Source organism: Leuciscus leuciscus, assembly GCF_965113295.1.
Source record: "Leuciscus leuciscus genome assembly, chromosome: 21".
Lineage (NCBI taxonomy): Eukaryota > Metazoa > Chordata > Actinopteri > Cypriniformes > Leuciscidae > Leuciscus > Leuciscus leuciscus.
Genome location: NC_138745.1, coordinates 12,809,592 through 12,831,243, shown reverse-complemented (window position 1 = coordinate 12,831,243; position 21,652 = coordinate 12,809,592). Strand labels below are relative to the sequence as shown.

General features: G+C 37.9%; 1 protein-coding gene across 3 annotated transcripts in view; it reads left to right on the top strand.

Moving 5' to 3' along the window:
* aclyb (ATP citrate lyase b) overlaps window positions 1–21,652 on the top strand; it is an 80,289-nt gene that overhangs the window by 13,174 nt on the left and 45,463 nt on the right. For all 3 annotated transcript variants that reach the window (XM_082152697.1, XM_082152698.1, XM_082152696.1), the window contains exons 4-6: window positions 665–727; window positions 6,862–7,052; window positions 8,426–8,505. In XM_082152697.1, the coding sequence (XP_082008823.1) occupies window positions 665–727; window positions 6,862–7,052; window positions 8,426–8,505 (334 nt within the window). The remainder of the gene's footprint in view (window positions 1–664; window positions 728–6,861; window positions 7,053–8,425; window positions 8,506–21,652) is intronic.

Below are 21,652 nucleotides of genomic sequence, written 5' to 3'. Positions count from 1 at the left end.
GTTATCAGGATACGAGGAGACTTTCAACCAGCATAACAAACAAAATAATTCGGCTGATAATCACCTACGGCACCTTTAAAACAATCTTCACATAAATGTCACATTTAGCTGTGTCTTTAATATATCATGGTTCAACACTAAGGTTTTTTTCCAGATGGGACAGAGATTTTTACCTTCCCTGTTAAAATGCACACATTTTGTTTTTTTGTTTTTTTACCCATGCAACCTTGTAAACAGTGCTTTAAGATTTTCAGGTAGGTCTAACTAGTAGGAACAGAAATTGAATAAAGTTATTAAACACTTCACAGTCTTCATTGCATAAATGATAAATTAAATATAGATGAATCCTTATTAAAGCTATAAACGTTATTCAGTCAAGAGCAGTGAGTGATTTTCTCTTTGCTTCCGAAGCTCCTCCGTGAGAGATACGAGAACGGTGCAGCGTGCATGTGGCGCTCATCATCAATCACGCCACCGGCCTCGCGCCGTTCTCTCACGGCTCTCGGCCCCGCCCTGCTTACCACAATGATTTTAAGGGCTTGTTGCATTTCTATTTAGGTGGTATTAAATTTAGCTTCATTAAACCTGCAATAATCATGAAGCTTAAAGAGTACATAAATAATTTGACATTTGATTGAAAGTGTTTTTTTTCCCTGTTCCTCAGGTTGGGAAGGCGAAAGGGATTTTGAAGAACTTCCTCATTGAGCCGTTTGTGCCTCACTCTAAGGTATTACAAATTCAGTGTAATTTTATCTTTATCAATATCTTTATAAAGTCATTCCACATCGACTCAGTTTCTCTCATTAAAATGATTTGTTTTGTTTTTTTTACATAAATGATGATAAAGTCAAATGTTTCAGCTCATTCATCTATATTTACTAAGTTTTAAGCTAACTAACAAGCATTTAGCTGTTAGCAACAAGTCAACTCTTTCCTGAGGGAAATGTGATGTCAGGTGACATGTTGCTATTAATGCATTTCTGTGGTTGAAATTCTGATTGGGTGATTACATGGGAGATGATGCATTTCAGTTAGGTGTACTGTATCTTTCAACATATCTTCTGATGTTCATTCTTCATGTGCTGTACCTAGTAGTCTAAAGAAGACAAGATGACCGGTTCACACGCACTATGCTGCCACTTGAACTGAGGGACTGCAGCAATATGGCTCACCACATTAAAGAGTGTCAAAATGACATTTATTGTTTGAATTTTGAATAATGAAATTAATCATTTCAAAGTTGAGACTCAAAAATAGCATAAATCACAATATAGGCATTGGTTCAAACCAAATTTTTTATTTAAATTTTACTGCAGTGTCTTAGAATGTGAAGCATAGTCGGACAAGACTGTCCTAGAACTACTATCGTGGAAAGCTGAATTAAACAACCCAGGTGTTAGATCATGCCAGAATGTTAGATCGGATGGATCTCCACATCAGAAATATTGAATATATTAGATATGACCCCAGATGCCAAAGGCATACGTCCAGAAGACATACGTCTTCTATCAGCCTGAGAGTTTGGCTGAGAAAGCCAGGGAAGAGCAGAAGCAGGAGACGAAGTGATGATGATAAAAAGAGCAGAGACACTTACAATTATAACAGATAGTTCCAGCCAGATTTATATTGCGTGACCTCCAACCTTGAGTCAGTGGCAGAAAGGTCTGATATCAACCATAGAATCAACAGAAACACTGAGACCTCTGACAAAACCTGAGGTGTCCAATCAGGGATCTTAACATTAATTAAAAACAAATGCAAATGTGCAATATGGATGTCGCTATAATTGCAATATTCTAATACTGCAATACTGACAGGCCAACTGCAGAGAAATGCAAGTAACCGCGATTATCATGTTTTTTCTTGTTTTACACTTAGTGGATGTGTATTGAATGTTTAATAAGTTAATAATGATAAAAAGTCATTAAGTAATTTTTTTACTTAATTAACACTTAAGTGTTCCAGTGTGATTTTTACAGAGGCTCCGTAGATTTGCACTAAACAAACCTAAATAGACAGCGAGTGAGAGTTCGAGATCGATTGAGTCTTTATTTTTTATAGCGCTTTTTACAGTACAGATTGTTTCAAAGCAGCTTTAGGGCCCTATTTTAACGATATAAGCGCATGGTCTAAAGCGCAGGGCGCAAGTGCACTTAGGGCGTATCTGAATCCACTTTTGCTAGTTTAACGATGGGGAAAATGATCGAAAATGGTCTAAAGGGGTTGTCCCTATTCTCTTAATGAGTAATGGGTGTGTTTTGGGCATAAAGTAAAATAAACCAACCAGAGTCTCATCTCCCATTCCATTTAAAAGCCAGTTGCACTTGCGCCATGGCGGATTGCTATTTACATGACGAAATTTGTAAGCTGAAAGACTGAACGAGTCTCCAGAGCATAAACGGATCTGATCATGCGCGAGGTGAAGCGCGCAATCAGACCATATACAGGACAAGCCGGATTCCACCATATCTTTATGTACACAATATTAATCTTTTACATTGTAATCCTTTTATTTTCTAATATTTGGCTAGTTTGTGTGCTGCTGCTAGTGATGGGGACGAGACCGCCTATGCCGAGTCCGAGTCAAGACCGAGTCTTTGAAGGGTCGAGTCCGAGTCGAGACCGAGTCCGTTGGTTTTCAAATTTAGTCGAGTCCGAGTCAAGACCGAGTCTTTGAAGGGTCGAGTCCGAGTCGAGACCGAGTCCGTTGGTTTTCAAATTCAGTCGAGTCCGAGGGACTCAAAACGGGGGTTGGAGGTAACGGAACAAAAAAATAAAAATTACTTGCGTAGCTTCTCTGCAGGGGCGGCACCAGATAATTTTTAACGCATGTGCTGAGGAGGTGCTAGATCATTGACAGGGGGAGCTGCGCAAAACTTGGCCACTAAATATTTAATATTCAATTATGATTATTAAATTATTATGAATTATGAATTATTATTAAAAGATGTAGGCTATTATTAGTAATAATAATGTTATTTCAACATAATATCTCGTTATTTCGAGATATGTGTGCGTGCAACAAGCAAGATGTACATTTGTAAATCCGGTGACGCGTACATGATTTTTATTAATAAACTAGTGTTTTCTGACACTGTCGGCTGTAAAGATGAAGTTGACGATCGCCATAGGCTATTCATAGTGAACGCGCCCATAGAGAGAAATGCACATAATGGATTTCATAATCAGAGAGTAGCCTTTTTCTTTTTTCGTTTTGAATTATTTCGTTTAAAGACATTTCAAGCTTTGTGTATTTGATGTATTTCTCATGTCTGTGTGAGGCATACACTGAGTTTTGTTAAGTTAGGATGAGATATGCGCGCCAGTTAACGTGCAATGCAAGAGACCGCGTGGGCGCCTCCATGATTATATTGTCTGTTATATTTGCTTATTATTCATTAAATCCAGGCAATTGGTTGATGAAAAATTTATTAAAATTAAGATACAATTTATACAAAACGAAATTCACTTTAAAGAAAGGCTTTTTACAAAACAAAACTTAATGAAGTGGTCAAAATTCACGGATAATTGTGCATGCATTTATTAATCATTATGATACTAAAATCATAACAAAGTAGGCTATGCTATGTACAAAAAATCAGATGAGCCCAGAATATGAACGCAATTACACGTTAAGCATTTTCCTCCCATAGAAAACCATTATTAGAACGCTTAATGTGGCTTAATGCAAATTAGAATGTCCCCTTATTATGTCGAAATAACAAGATATTATGTCGAAATAACAATTCAATGTAATGCAAATGCAAACACAAGATTTTTGTAGAACTTTTTATTTGCTCTGCATGTCCTAACTATGATTAAAAAAGTCAGGGTGGGCTCACATGTTGATGACAGCTTCAGCTTGCGACAGCTTGATCGCAACTTCAATGGCGAAGAAAGACTAACCAGACAAATAACAACATTGAACACTACACAAACAGTAATTTTATTTTTTTCATTTAGGCAATTAATTTTCCATAGTGACACAGGAGGTGCCGGATCCAATAAAAAAGGTTCCGGATCCAACGTCGGAGGTGACGGAACATGTTCCGGCTCAAATTAAGCCCTCTGCCTATTTTTCTAAACTGCTTCAACAGTGCTGCTCTGTCATCAACAAGTTAAGCCCACCCTGACTTTTTTAATCATAGTTAGGACATGCAGAGCAAATACAAATTTTCTAGTGGTATGTATTCTAGTGGACTAGTGATGGGGACGAGACCGCCTATGCCGAGTCAGAGTCAAGACCGAGTCTTTGAAGGGTCGAGTCCGAGTCAAGACCGAGTCTTTGAAGGGTCGAGTCCGAGACGAGTCCGAGAAAGCAGAAATCGGTCTCGAGTCCGAGACCGGACTCGAGTACTACATCACTAGCTGCTGCATGTCCCTGTGTGTGTAATAAGCAGAGTGTACGCGTGTTGTGGACCCGACTATAGGCGCACATTACTAATGTGCTCTTTAAATAACAAAAAAAAAATACTGCGCCATTGACTTTAGACCAGGTTTCAGTTGGTCAATGGCTCAGTGTATTTCAGTTGCCTCAAAATAGCATTGCGCCAATGCGCCTGAGCACACCTCGTTTTCAGACCAGTATGCCCATGGGTGCACAGATGGCCGCAAATGCATTTGCTATTTAAACAACATGGCACCGGACGTAAAATGCAGCACCAAGCGCGACGCAATTGTGTTTTGCTAGTTTACTAGCAAAACACACTTGCGTCGCGCTTGGTGCTGCATTGCGCCGGGTGTATGATGGGGCCCTTACAGTGATAAACAGGAAAATAATGCATTTCAGATGTTGTTCAGCTGAAGTCAGTTCAGTGTTGATTCAGTTCCTTTGTAAAGATCATCAGTTATTATATTAGTTTGTAAGGGTGGTTTTCCTACAGTGGTTCAGGCTGCAGGACTGCCGAATGACTAAAGAAACGTTATCAGCAAGATGGTAGAAAACTGTACATTTCTTGTCTATTACCAGCCACTGCTACTTATACCAACAATGGAAATAAGTACAGTTACAATAGCTAAATATGTGGGAGAGCTTTGCTATAGTATAGACGGTATTGTATTGCAATAGGTAGCACTTCAAATTCAATTCCAAATCAAAACTAGTTGGCACATTATTTGTAATTGAAAGGGTTTAATGACAATATGGTTATGGTTACACCTAAAATAGTTACAAAATGATAAAAACTTATACCATTAATTGTACCCATTATATATGTAAAATTCTATCTGAGGGATATGAGAGAGAGAGAGAAAGAGGGTGAGAAAGTGTAGAGAGAAAGAGACCAAGAAAAGAGGAGGCAAGTTAATTTCTGTTTCCTTTAGTTCCTGTTTCCCCACTCTGTTTAGTTTAAATTTCATTGGTTACTGATTATGTCCTTGTTTGTTGCGTATTAGTTTCACGTATTAGTTACATATTAGTTTCACATATGTCTATTATATAGCATATTAGCCCTATATCTTTAAAAAAGGCAAAAAATAATTAAATTCAAAGGACATCGAAAATGTACACGAAATTACCCGATGTGTACCATTATCTTGTAAACATTGAGTGTATCAAACCAAGAGGCTATGAAAGCATATTATATCGGGGTGGGCAACTCTGGCCCTCAAGGTCAAGTCAAGTCACTTTTATTTATATTGCGCTTTATACAATACAGATTGTTTTAAAGCAGCTTCACGGTAATAAACAGGAAGATGATAATTCAGTGATGCAAACAGAATTAAATTCTGCAGCTCTAAAAAGACATTAGTAAACAATCAGTGTGTGAAGTTAATCAATTATGGAATGAGTTAAATTAATCTATAAAGCAGCTCTGGAGAAAACAGTGATGTCATCATCCAGCTCAGTTCAGTTCTTATCCAATAGTGTCAGTGCAGTCAACAATATTGCTAAATATTAAGTGTCCCAACTAAGCAAGCCAAAAGGCGACAGTGGCAAGGAACCCAAACTCCATCAGTTGCCAAATGGAGAAAAAAAACTTTGGGAGAAACCAGGCTCAGTCTTCGCCAGTCCTGCTGCACTCCACTGGTCCACTGCAGAATTTAGCTCTGGAGCTAAACTCTGCAGGACAGTGGAGTTGCCCACCTCTGGTTAAGATGCTTATTTTATCAGAAACGTTGGGAATATTTATTCGCTCCCATTATAATTAATGGTTGATTTAATTAATTGGTTGTCAAAACTGCAAGCGTGCAACTTTTGCAGCTTAATTTATTATAAATACTTTTAGAGCCTGTGAAAAGAAATATTCTGACTTAACTAGCCAACAAGACTACATTATCAAACTAACAATTACTTGGCAAAAACTATCCCTTACCAGGGATAAAATTGAATGCTATATATCCTACAGTTGTCAGTACTGCACATTCAAACATCTCTCTTCACTGCTGCAGTGTGAGAGTCCATTTGTTGTTTAATTTTTGGAACTTTAAATGTTTTTCGTTCGAGCCATTTATGAGCATCCAGACACCAACATTTTAATGATGACATTTGAATGATGACAGTCATGTTACTGCTACAAGTCACTGTAATTGAATTGCTTCTCTTGAATGAAATGTTCCAGGAACAAAGACGTCACATGAAATACTATTATGAAATGGCCTATACATATCTCTGTGTAAAATAATGATGCTGTGACTTTTCTATAGGACTTTTACACCAAGTCCTATGTGAAAGTTTTGTTTCTGCTTTTCAAAATAATGTATTACTCAGTAAATGTTAATGAATGGCATTTAATATTTTGGCTTTGATCATCGTTTATGTATCTTCCTTTAGAAAAAGTATTAACAAAATCATACATTTCAACCCGGGATTGATTTGATGTTTCTTTATTTATTTGAGCGTTTAATTGTTCTCTTTCACAGGAAGAGGAGTTTTATGTGTGTATATATGCAAGCCGGGAAGGGAGTCAAGTGCTGTTTCATCATGAGGGTGGGGTTGATGTTGGAGACGTGGACACAAGAGCCCAAAAACTATCAGTGAGAATAGATGATAAGCTCACGGAGGAAATGGTTACCCAGCAGTTACTTATACATGTTACAGATGAGAAGAAGGAGTAAGTATGCTGATCAGTTTGAAATGTTCATGTTCAGTTTCTAAATATTCATGAGGGATGAATGGCTTTTATTTCACATTTGTTAGTTTTAAGGTCATCAATGCTAGTGTACTTCGAAACTTATTGCAGACACTCATTTCAAAGTCTTTTCTTCCTGGAAAACTGAAAAAATATTGATAACCTCAAAGCACAAAGGAATTTCTAGCGTCAAGTAATGATAATACATATGCTTTTGTTGAAGCCACAAGTCACTAAGATGATGATCTTTTTCTTCGTATTTATTTTCTAGCTATATAACTCATCCTTTTTTCTTTCCAAACCATGTTTGCAATGTTGTCATTCATCTTGGGCTGTAACTGATGATTTTTCTGATAATTGATTAATCTGTTGATTATATCTTTGATTAATCAAAATGGTATTTTCTGTATTTCAAACAATTTGCAAAGTGAAGGCTGGAAAACCAAACAAATATAGTGTACGTACAATATCTAACAAGATCAGTTTAGAATTCGATGAGCAATCTAGTCATATATAGTGATCAGTGCTGTAGATATTGAAGGACTTAAAAAAAGACATTAAATGAATATCCATGAGTCTCTGTGCTCTGTTTTTAATGATCCTATTTTAATTGCTCCTATTATTATTATTTCACCGATAATTAGATCAATAATGAATCACACTGTATTCTGGGACTAAGATGGCATGCTTTTCTAAAAGTACATTCAAAATAACGAGAGCATAAATGTAATACTGGCATCTGCAAAGACAATGAAGATTGTTTGATTTATAGGTGTTTTGTTGTAATGTTTCGTGTGCATGGTAATTAAGAGACCTTTAGAGGAGAAGACTGGTAATAATAGGATTCACATTAATCAGTAGTATTGTATGCTAACAATTATTTTTTTTATTTTTATTATTTAATAAATACAGAAAAAGGTTTATTTAACAATGGTTTTGAGAATCAATATCAAAACCTAGTTTAAAAAAAAACGATATATATGTGGTGCTTTGCCAGACCCACATCAAGATGTTGGGTCTGGGAACTCACCATTGGCAGGGCTCAATCCGAGGGGCGGGATAAACGGTTGTCTTTCAAATTCCTTCTGCACGCAATAGGATAGTGCTACAACCAACCAGAGCATTTTCCCACCAGCGAAGCTAGTTGATAGATTCAACTTTTGCCGTATCCGGTCGGCAAAACAAAGTGCTCATATATATATATATATATATATATATATAGAGCCATCGCCCAGTCTTATTCAATAGAAAATGTTAAAACAGAAAGAAATGCTAATCTTTAACATAAATTACTTTGATGCAGAAGTTTAAAATGTATTAATTTTTTGTTTTGTTTTGTTTGTTTGTTTTTGCAGAGTTCTAGCAAGCTTCATAATGGGTCTCTTCAATTTGTATGAGGATCTTTACTTCACATATCTGGAGATCAATCCACTTGGTGTGTGCTTTCTTTTTGTCTCAGTTTCCTGTTATTTGAGTTAATGATTTTTAAGGCAAGCATGACTGCTAATATTTACTCATACTTAAAGTTCTAATTAATATGTGATGTGGGGTTTTGAGTCTACTCACTGACCATGTGATGCATATTACACAATTACTTGTCACTATTTTTGATTTTTGGCATGATCGTTTTCATAGTAACCCATCTCTTAATGGCATGTAAAGGTGACAAATATGGTCAGTCACTTTATGAGTCAGTTAGCCCCTTCCTGATGGTTCTTGTCCACAGTAAAGGCCACTCAAGCCAAATCGCCAAATCAAGCGAAATCGAAGAACAAACTGATGTGCATCATTTCACATAAAATGAGGCCAAACCGTAGCCTGGCAAGCCAGACCCACATCAAGATGTTGGGTCTGGGAACTCACCATTGGCAGGGCTCAATCCGAGGGGCGGGATAAACGGTTGTCTTTCAAATTCCTTCTGCACGCAATAGGATAGTGCTACAACCAACCAGAGCATTTTCCCACCAGCGAAGCTAGTTGATAGATTCAACTTTTGCTGTATCCGGTCTGCAAAACTACGAACACATCTTCCTTTTTTAAGAATGACTTAAGTGCTGTTATTTGTTCTTTTCTCAAAGAAAAGCTTAACTCCAAGTCTTTCAGAGTCGCGGCCAAAGCTAATTCAAAAGACCGCTGGTCGCCAGCAGTAGCCATTCTTTGTTTTCAAGTAGCAGGGAATTGTCGCATCTCTATCGTCATTATTTTAAGCCCGCCTGCCGACTCTATACACGATGTGATTGGCCTGACTTGAGTTTGGTTTTTCCAGCTGGAAAGCCAACAGAGAGTTGCTAGATCACCCTAGCTGCAAAATAAAATATGCTGCCGCTAGGGTGCGTCTAGATTTCTAGGCTAGCCAAAACGAACTTTGTTTGGAATTCGTTTGGGAGTTCAAAACGGCTTGCCAAAGCGAACTTTCTGGAAAAGTTCGCTCCGGTTGCTAAACACCTTTGCACCACCATTGGTCTGTGGCGATTACGTAATAGGTAGGTGTGCGCATAGGCTTCGCCTTCTTTCACATAGAAATCTTTTCTGGTCAATTAGTTCTGTTGAGTCTGTAGAGGTTAGACGTACGGAGGTAAAAACATGTACACGCTGGAGAGCTGCTTTATAGTAGAAGTAGTAGATAACTCGACACTGAAACAGTTTTTCATGTTTATTGCGGCAAAGCTGCTTGATTTTAAGCAATCTATTATCAATCACTCTCAAAGTGCTAAACGTGATGTGACTAGAGTGCCGAATTGCAGAGCCCATGCAAACATATCCACGTTGCTATGATCAGATGCTTTTCTTAAGCTTTATTTAAAAAAAATGCTTGCTGTTTTCTTAATTTTGTTGTGTGTTTGTTATTGAGAGGAAAGCGTGCAGCACATATTTACATATTCATCTCTAACCTTTGCTCTGATGTTCGATAACAGTATATCGCTGGTCACGTATTTCAAACTTCATTTTACCCCTTAATAAAGAACTTTGCCGTGAATATATCGGGGCCTTAAGCTGTCATGCAGCAGACTTCATACCTTTAGTCAAATGTGAGAGTACTCCGCACCATTTGAGCTATGGACAAAAGTCTGTTTTGACTTGGGCCAGGAACAGTGGCGGTTCTAGGGCCCCCTCTGGCCCCCCTAAATTTGGAATCGTAAAATCACACCAAACAACTGCGCATTTTATCAGTTGCGCCGCCTTCATCTATAGGCTACACTGCAGCACGACGTATATTCACATCAAATGTTAACGCAGAGGAACGGGACACTGCAGTTCACAAAAGTTCATTATTTGCATGTGCTTTAAAGCCTTGCCGGTTAAACATGTCATTCGCTGCTGATGCGCTGTTCAAATATGCGCTTTACTGTTCTTAAAGAGACAGTAGCCCTAATAATAAACATGCTGCCGCTTGTCCTTAAAGAGATAGTTCACCCAAAACCAAACAGTTGCTGGTCCCCATTGACTTCCATACATAGTAGGAAAAAAATATACTATGGAAGTCACAGGGGTACATCAACTGTTTGGTTACTCACATTCTTTCAAATAACGTTTATTTTCAACAGAAGAAAGAAACTTATTCAGGTTTAAAACAATTTAAGAGAGTAAATTATGACTTTTTGGGGGAGAACTATCCCTTTAATGTTAATAAAACAACAAAACACACAGAGGAAATCATTCACTGCTCTTGACTGAGAACTTTAAGTCTGTTGTGTTTTATTTTCATATTTGTTCATTTAATTACTTTCTTCAATTCTACTGTTAAATACACCTATAGCTGAAAAAATAAAGCACTGTTTATTTCATTTGTATATTAAGTTGTGTATGTGTAATATGTATCTCTGTTCTTAATTTTTAATAACAAAGAAAATAGTGACAAAGATTTTTATTTTCGCCACTTTGGCCTAAATGTCTGCCATTCTTTTTTATTTTAGATTTTGTTACCTATATTTTGTTACCTATAAGGCTTTGCTTTTAAAATAGGGACATTAGTTTGGCTGTAATGCTCAGTCACATGCAAAATAGTAAAACCAACATGAAAAAAGAATCGTGATAAAATCGTGATTTTCCTGAAAAAATAAATAAAATTGTGATATGATATTATTGCCATATCGCCCACCCCAGGTGTAAAAAAGTGCCTAGATGTGCTTAGATGCTAAAAATGTGTTATTATTGATCATTATATCACACTACAATTAAACATAATGAAACATTCATTTGAATTGAAATTGTTTTATTAGCTTAGCTAATATAATTTATTAGCTTTTTCTAGAGATTGCAGTCATGCATGACATGGTGAAAAATGACTTGAAATAATACTGAAAATAGGTTAAGATGAATGTTAAAGGTGTGCCCCCTAAAAGCACAAGTGGCCCCTGCCTGGCCCCCCCAGTTACTGTGGTCTAGAACCGCCACTGACCATCCAGAACGCCCTAGCACAAGGGCTGCAGAGTTTAGCTCCAGGCCTCCTGTCCTAATCAAACTCATTTAAACAAACTCAGAGATCTTCAGGTGTGTTTGATTAGGGTGCCCTTCAAGTGGAGTTGGAAATATCATAATTAAGTGTTACGAACACATGAATCACCAAGTGAAGTCATTTACAAGTGGGAAACTTTAGAATTCTAAATTATATAAACGTTGCTGAGTTGTGCGTTGGAAGGGGTGTGTTGATTGTAACGATGGGGGTCTATGTAGTATTATAGACCAGAGATGTCCAAACCAGGGCCTGTGGGCCAAAGTTGGCCAGTGATAAGCTTTGATTTGGCCTGCCATGCCATGAGAAGAAAAATATAGGCTAGGAAAAAAAACATGCCGTTAAAGTAGACTGCAGGTGTAGACTTGAAAATTAAGCTTTTTCCCCGTTGTGGTTGAATCACAGAAGCAACACCAGTCATTTTGCCAAGAGATCTCTTTTTTATTATTTTATGACAGACAAATGAAAGAAACCGACGAGATGCGGTCTTCATGCCAGCTTCTCTGCTGCTCTGGACACAAAAGCCCTATTCAGACGGGACTAGTTTAACATGGAGAGGTAGGGTAAAGTAATAATTACCAGAGCTTCTCTGTGATTTTAGTCCCATCCGAATGTGCCATCTCAGTAATCATTACGGACAATGTCAGTAAAGATTACGACGACTTTTACCTTCAGTAAAAAGGTCCGGAAAAATTACTTCAGGTAATACTAATCCCGTGCGAATAATGGAAATATTTTGTCATTTCCTGTTTTAAAGTAGTTTTCCAAATTTTTTCAAGTATGGAGACGCTTGAAAAAGCATTCAGTTGCGTTCTAGACGCTGGTACAAGTCTGTGGCAAAACTCACACATGCCATTCAGATCAGAAAGAAGATCGAAAGCACTTGTTAGAGGCACAAAACATCTTTTAGCATTAGGTAAGTGCCTATTACCAACACAATCCAATCTGAAGTTAATTAATACATCGTTTGACCGGACATAACTGTTTTATATATATATAAATATAGGTAATGTGTGTTTGCGCATGTGATATCAGGAAGCAACGTAATACGCACATGACGACAGGAGGGTGGCGGCGATGCGCAAATCGAGTTACCCCTCCCACTTCTGCTAGTTTTACTGAGATATATTATCCCGTGCGAATTGGCCATTAATATTACAGACATCCTGTGGTAAAAGTACATTACTCCATCTACCCTTGTAAAGTTAATCCCATCCGAATAGGGCTAAAGGCTGGGTTTTATAGGCTACTTATAGAAAAGAATTACATTACCAGAAAAACATGTTTACTTTTAACATATACCTCGTGCTTGCACACGGCACTATCATCATCTTTTCTTATAAAGAACAGGCCTGGTGTACTACAGTCGACAATACACATCATCATTGGAAAACCTTTGCATCAGTGGAAAACAACATCATGCTACACACTCCTTCCTTATAGAGAACTTGTGACTTGTGTCATGTGCATAATTGGAAAACATATGCTACAAATTCCAAAATGATCTCCTCTCAGTGTCTCTGCATGGATCCTCACACACATTTTATGTTCACTCTAACTCATGTACTTAAACTTCACAAATACATCTGATTATGTTTTGAACCATCATTTACTACAATTTCTAATTGTTTATATTACTACTAAATACAGCTTACCCAACCCTGACATCGCTAGCTTCCGTTACTACTAGAACAACACGCTAGTAATTCGCTAGCCTGTTAACGCGCCACCCGTGCGCTCAGCTATTTTTATTTATTTATTTTCTCTCGCGCCTTTGAGTTCATAAAAGCTCAGGTGAGTAAGAAACACTCAGCAAACACGGTGAGTAATGTCTTGTCCTGTTATTATCATGCGTTGCGTCTGAATGCGTTGTTGTTTTTGGAGCTCTATCGATTTGATTTATAATTCTTGATTTTTCTCTTTAAACTCGCTTACAACGCACATTTTCTACTTTTCCTCACTGAGAAGCACTAACGTTACTGCTCAAACCTCATAGTTACAACGCGGACTGTTGAGCAGACGCGTTAGTGTCTGCCTATTAGTAGGCAGTACTAGTACTCAAGCCTATTAGTGATCTAACGCTGCATACTCTTAAAGGTTACGTCCGTGGATCACGGCTGAACGCGTCTTCTCCACACTCACTTACAAACAAACATTTTATATCCAAGATTATATCCAAGACTTCAGTCATAAATTAGTATTAATATATTGATAGCATCACTGGTAGCTTCGTTGCTAACTCACTGTCCATCTGTTAAAATGGCGAATATATCAGATGTAAGTAGTCTACCGTTTGGTGCAGGTGAGGACACATTTGAGCTGCACGCACTGCAGTCTGAGCTGGAAGCTGTTGAGAAACAGATCCACGACCTTTTATTGAGACAGGCCGAGCTGAGAGACCGGTGTTTGGCTCTTGAAACATCACGCGCCGATGCACACAAATCAGTGTTTAACGTTACTAACCCGCTGACTCCGACCGTGTCTACTCCATGCGTTCCTCAGCATCGGTCGCGATCAGCCATGGTCTCGTTCACTCCGGCTCCAACACGCCACCACGAAGCCTGGGTGGTTCCGCAGCGGAAGACGCGAGTCAGGTTTAGACCAAGACTTTCTCCGACCCTCCCGGTTTTCGAGTTATCCACACAAAACCGCTTCTCCCCTTTACGCGAAACAGAACGCGATGCTGTGATCATCGGCGATTCCATCGTTCGGCACGTACACGCTACGTTAGGTAAAAGTAAGGTGCAAAGTCACTGCTTTCCTGGTGCTCGTGTTTCTGATATCGCTGCTCGCGTTCCCGAGATCCTGAACGGTGACGAGCGCGTCGGAACTGTGGTCCTGCACGCGGGAGTGAACGACATCAGGCTGCGCCAGACGGAGATTCTGAAGAAAGACTTCAGGAATCTAATCGATACGGTACGCAGCACATCGCCTGAAACAACGATCATTGTGTCAGGACCGCTTCCCACGTACCGATGAGCAGAAACTGCTCTTTGTAAATAATTGGAATCTGTTTTGGGAGCGTCCTAGGCTTTTCCGTGCTGATGGCTTACACCCAAGCAGATTCGGAGCGTATCTTCTGTCAGATAACATCTCCAAAATGTTAAATACCCTTTGACTAGTAACCAAAAGTCCAAATCATAGTCTCTGCTGCACCAATTCAACTGATATAAATACTAGTGTAGAACATTGCATAGAAACCGTGTCTATTCCTCGTTTAGTGAGATCAAATAATAAATCTACTACAGGATCTAGGAAAAATCAAATTGTTATTAAAACAGAAAATGTTGCTATTAGTAAACAAAAACTATTTCTAAAGCTAGGTCTTCTAAACATTAGATCACTCACACCTAAGGCAGTTATTGTAAATGAAATAGTCACAGATAATAGCTTCGATGTACTTTGCCTTACTGAAACTTGGCTTAAACCAAATGATTATTTCGGTATTAATGAGTCTACTCCTCCTGGATACTGTTATAAGCATGAGCCCCGTCTGATTGGTCGTGGCGGAGGTGTTGCAACCATTTATAAAGATTTTCTAAATGTTACTCAGAAAACGGGTTATAAGTTTATTTCATTTGAAGTACTTGTACTAAATGTTACGCTCTTAGATGTTAGAAAAACATCCCTATTATCTCTAGCCTTGGCTACCGTATATAGACCGCCAGGGCCTTACGCTGATTTCCTAAAAGAGTTTGCAGATTTTCTCTCAGACCTATTAGTCAATGTCGATAAAGCATTAATTGTTGGAGATTATAACATACACGTAGATAATCCAAATGATGCGTTAGGAGCTGCGTTTACAGATTTATTAAATTCATTTGGGGTCAAGCAAAACGTCACCGGACCAACACATCGTCTTAATCGTACACTCGATTTAATTATATCACATGGAACCGATCCAACCGATATAGATATCATTCCACAAAGTGAAGAAGTCACTGATCACTACATGGTAACTTGCATATTACGTACTGCTGTAATATGTCATGCGGCGTCGCGTTATCAACCAGGCAGAACAATCCTCCCATCCACCATAGATAATTTCTCAAATTGCTTATCTAATCTGTCTCAGCTGCTGCCTGAACCCAAACAAACAGATGAACTAGAAGAACTAACTAGCACTATGAGCAACATTCTCTCTAGAACATTGGATGTGGTTGCACCTATTAAATTAAAAAAGGTCAGAGAGAAAAATAAAACACCATGGTATAACAATACTACGCATGTTTTAAAGAGAGAAACCCGTATTTTAGAGCGTAAATGGAAACAAACTAATTTAGAGGTCTTTAGAATCGCGTGGAAAGACAGTATGTCACGTTATAAAAAGGCCCTAAAAGCAGCCAGGGCTGAGCACCTCCGCAAACTAATAGAAAACAACCAAAACAATACAAGGTTTTTATTTAACACCGTGGCTAGACTAACAAATAAACAGACGTCACCCGAACAAAATATCCCGCTACAGTTCAGTAGTAATGATTTCATGAACTTCTTCACTGAGAAAATAGAAAGCATCAGAACCACAATTGTAAACGTTCAATCTTCAATCGCGCCTTATAATTCAGCTTCAATTATCACCCCGCAAGAACAATTACAGTGCTTTACAACTATAGAACAAAAAGAGTTAAATAAACTTATCACTTCATCTAAAACAACAACATGTTTATTAGATCCTATACCAACTAAACTACTGAAAGAAGTGTTACCTGTAGTGGATCGTCTTTATCTTTAGGTCATGTTCCAAGAACATTTAAACTGGCAGTTATAAAACCTCTCATTAAGAAACCACAATTAGATCATAATAATCTAGCAAATTATAGGCCCATTTCAAATCTTCCATTTATGTCTAAAATATTAGAAAAAGTGGTGTCCGCTCAACTGGGCTCTTTCTTGCAACAAAATGATATCTATGAAAAGTTTCAGTCTGGATTCAGACCGCACCATAGCACTGAAACTGCGCTTGTTAAAATCACAAATGATTTACTTTTAGCTTCTGACCAAGGCTGTATCTCAATACTAGTTTTACTTGATCTTAGTGCTGCGTTCGATACTATAGATCATACATTACTCTTAGATCGACTACAAAATTATACTGGTGTTCAAGGACAAGCACCAAGCTGGTTCAAATCATACCTATCTGACCGCTACCATTTTGTCTATTTAAATGGAGAAAAATCGATCATAACTCCAGTAAACTATGGAGTGCCGCAGGGATCTGTGTTAGGCCCTCTGTTATTTTCAATATATATGATGCCACTTGGAAATATTATAAGGAAACATGGAATTAGTTTCCATTGTTATGCTGATGACACTCAAATATATATTTCATCACGGCCGGATGAAAACGCTAAATTTTCCAAATTGACAGAGTGTGTTAAAGATATAAAAGATTGGATGACGCGTAATTTTCTTTTATTAAATCCAGACAAGACAGAGGTAATACTTATCGGTTCAAAAAACCGCCCACAAAACCTCGCACAATACAACTTTAACATCATAGGATGTCCTGTTACTTTATCCTCTACAGTAAAAGACCTGGGTGTTATACTCGATTGCAACCTGTCTTTTGAAAATCATATTTCATATGTTACAAAAACAGCCTTTTTCCACCTTAGAAACATTGCTAAACTACGTAATATGCTATCAGTTTCTGATGCAGAAAAGTTAGTTCATGCATTCATGACCTCGAGACTGGATTACTGTAATGCCTTATTAGCTGGTTGTCCTGCATCCTCAATAAACAAGCTACAGTTAGTCCAAAATGCCGCCGCTAGAGTTCTTACGAGATCAAGAAAATATGATCATATAACACCGATTTTATCATCACTGCATTGGTTACCTATAAAGCTCCGTATTAATTATAAGATATTGCTACTGACTTATAAAGCCCTAAACGGCTTAGCTCCAGTCTATTTAACGGATCTTCTATCACCCTATAATCCATCGCGCTCTTTAAGATCACTAAATTCAAGGCTTTTGGTCATACCTAGGATATCCAGAACCACCAAAGGAGGGAGAGCATTTTCACATTTGGCTCCAAAACTCTGGAATAGTCTTCCTGATACTGTTCGTTGCTCAGACTCGCTCTCCCAGTTTAAAACTAGATTAAAGTCGCATCTCTTCAGCCAGGCATTCATATAATCTTATAGTTCAAACTACAATCCGGCCTCTAGCTCATAAATGCCAGAGGAGAACTGGCCCCCGACTGCGCCTGGGTTCTCCCAAGGTTTTTTTTCTCCATTAGGTCACCTGATGGAGTTTTAGGACACCATTAGGTCACTTGATGGAGTTTTTCGGTTCCTTGCTACTGTTGCCTTTGGCTTGCTCAGTTGGGGATATTTAATTTAATTTTATCAATCAATAAATTCCTCTTGAAAAAAAAAACTTTGTTGTATTATTTTAATTTAATACTGTGAAGCTGCTTTGATACAATCTGTATTGTGAAAAGCGCTATACAAATAAACTTGACTTGACTTGACTTGATTATGAATACTAATAAAGAATAATAATACTGATACATAATATTAAATAATACAATTTTAGTCTTCACCGGTATTAGATAATACTGTTTATCGCAGCAATTAATATGCACAATACTGTTACCATGGGCACACAAAATACTGTGAATAATTCTAGATAATTTTTTTCATTTCTCTTTACCTACTGTAGCTTAATTTCCATCAACGATTCAAGATTCAGAGCGCTTTAACGCAAGGCAAGGCAAGGCAAGTTTATTTATATAGCACATTTCATACACAATGGCAATTCAAAGTGCTTTACATAGAAGAAATTAAAATAATAAAAAGAAACAAGAATAATTAAAACAGTTTAGAAAAATAAAATGAAATACAATACAGTACAGTCGGACGAACAGCGGCACAGTGCTCATTCAGTAAATGCATAGCTAAACAGAAGTGTTTTGAGTCTGGATTTGAATGTGACCACTGTAGGAGCACATCTGATCTCTTCTGGAAGCTGGTTCCAGCTGCGGCTGGCATAATAGCTAAAAGCAGACTCACCATGCTTAGAGTGAACCCTTGGTATTTCTAGCTGATGTGATCCTAATGATCTGAGTGATCTGTTGGGTTTATATTCAGTGAGCATATCTGCAATGTATTGAGGTCCTAGGCCATTGAATGATTTATATACCAGTAATAATACTTTGAAATCAATCCTAAATCTAACTGGGAGCCAGTGTAAAGACCTGAGGACTGGTGTGATATGTTCATATTTTCTGGTTCTGCTCAGAATCCTGGCGGCAGCGTTCTGTATGAGCTGCAACTGTCTTATGGTCTTTTTGGGAAGGCCAGTGGTGATGAAAGCATGCACAAGTTTCTCTAAGTCTTGTCTGGAAACAAAGCATCTAATTCTTGCAATATTTTTCAGATGATAGTATGCTGATTTAGTTATTTCTTTGACATGACTACTGAAACTAAGGTCTGACTCTAGTGTCACACCAAGATTCCTGACTTGATGTTTAGTTGTTTGACCCCTAGAGAGAAGGTATGCGTTCACCTTGAGAACTTCATCTTTGTTTCCAAACGCAATAACTTCAGTTTTGTCTTTGTTTAATTGAAGAAAGTTTTGACACATCCAACTGTTGACCTCATCAATGCATTGGCACAGGGAGTCAATGGGGCTGTAATCATTAGGCGATAGAGCTAAGTACAGCTGTGTGTCGTCTGCATAGCTGTGGTAAGCAATTTGGTTGTTTCTCATTATTTGGCTCATTGGGAGCATATACAGGTTGAACAGGAGTGGCGCAAGAATTGAGCCTTGAGGGACTCCGCATGTCATGGATGTCCACTCAGACTTATGGTCTCCTATACTCACATAATAACCTCTCCCATCTAAGTATGACCTGAACCATTTTAGGACTATCCCAGAAAGCCCCACCCAGTTTTCCAGCCTGTCAAGAAGTATGTTATGATCGACAGTGTCAAATGCAGCACTGAGGTCGAGTAGTACCAGCACTGATAATTTGCCTGAATCAGTATTTAAGCGAATATCGTTTATTATCTTTATGAGCGCTGTCTCTGTGCTGTGATGCGGTCGGAAACCAGATTGAAAATTATCAAAGTATCCATTCGAGCTTAAGAATTTGTTCAGCTGATTGAAGATAACTTTTTCAATGATCTTGCCTATGAAAGGAAGATTTGAGATCGGTCTATAGTTGCTTAATATGGTCTTATCCAGATTGCTCTTTTTCAGGAGGGGCTTGACAACTGCAGTTTTCAGGGAGTTTGGAAAATTGTAATGTTTTAAGGTGCTGTACGGTTTCTTCCAAAATTTTGCCATCAATTTCTTTGAAATCAGACATAGTAACTACTTTCTCAGGTGGTCTGATCTGTCTGACCCCAGTGCAACTCAAGGAGCTGATCACCTTTCTGATATTATTGATTTTCTCTGAGAAGAAAGAAGCAAACTCACTGCACTTGTTGTCTGAGAGCATTTCACTGGGAATCTGGCTTGGGGGGTTTGTCAGTCTCTCTACAGTAGCAAAAAGAGTGCGTGTGTTGTTTAAATTGCTGTTTATAATATTTGAGAAGAAAGTCTGTCTAGCTTTGCCTAGTTCCATATTGAAAGCATGCAGGCTGTCTTTGTAGATGTTATAATGGACTACAAGTTTTGTTTTCCGCCACATGCGCTCTGCTTTTCTGCATTGTCTTTTCATAATTTGCACTGCTGTTGAGTTTCTCCAAGGTGCTTTTTGTCTGCCACTCTTCTTCCTGACTTTCACAGGAGCAATATCATCTATTACATTTTTAACTTTTGAGTGAAAAGAATCAAGGAGAAAATCAACAGAGTCTGCAGATATGCTTGGTGTTAAGGATATAGCCTTCATAAATAGTACACTAGTGTTCTCATTTAAGCATCTCTTCTTGACAGACACAGATCTAGCTTCAGTGGCAGGAGAGATCAATATATCAAAGAAAATACAGAAATGATCAGACAGTGCTACATCCTTAATAACAATCGATGAAATGTGTAGACCCTTACTGATAAGTAAATCTAGAGTGTGTCCATGATTGTCATGTAATAAGGTCATGAAACCCATACTGATTATTTCTTCATAAGACTTTTGAAAATTGTATCACGTAGCCTAGAATATTTGCTCTTGAACTATGTGAAAATCATCCTGCCTACTCGTTCAGATAAAACAATATATTGATTTAAAATTTGTAATACATGTTTTGTGTAAGAACGCTTTATGCGAGGAGGGCGTGAATCATTATGAATATTGATGTGTTTCACACCTGAGAAAGACAAAGACCTGCTATCAGGCCATATCATTATGAGGAACCTTGCACAAAGAATGAGGAGAGATTTAAAAAAGAATGGCTTTTCGATTGTTTGGATTTATTTACAACACAACATAATCCAAAGATACACAACAAATGACAAAAAAGCACATTATTGAACACACTGATCTAAAGACAGAGACTTGAACAGTCACACACCTTTGTGCCATTCCTGAAACATAGTACATACCTGTCATTTCCAAGGTGTTTGATTTTTCACTTTACCATGTTCATGTACAGAGACGTATTTCATACGTATTTTTATACATTTTAATCTGACACAAGTTCAACTAGTACAATGTAAAGTTTATGCAACAATAACACGATAACTATTGTAAGTGATAATGCATGTCTTACCTTAAAAATCCTATCTTCAAATCGCATTCTTCCTCTTGTGAGGTAAATCCAGTGTAAAGTCCCAGCGTGTCTTCCAAACTCGAAAAATGATAATGAAAAGCAGATGAATGAAGAAGTTTGATTCTTTGTTTTGAGGTAATGAGGGCATTTACAGGTTCGCGTTCCTTCACGTGGACTATTTGCATGTGAATCCCTCGTGTGCGCGTGGGTGTGGTCACATTAGAGCTAACGAGGACACGCTTGAGAAACTGTATATCTCGTTGCTTTCATACGGATTACTTAAACAGAGAATATTTGTTTTTGACATGATTTACATCATTTAAAAAAAAGACACTTCAAGCTTTCTAAAAACATATCTCTCACATATGTGTGGCAAGTATTCGCTGAGTCACAGTTCATTTTCTGTCGTGTTTCAGAATGATCTTCATCGTTTATTATCTTTATTTTACGAAAAGCAGAACATTTTGTTT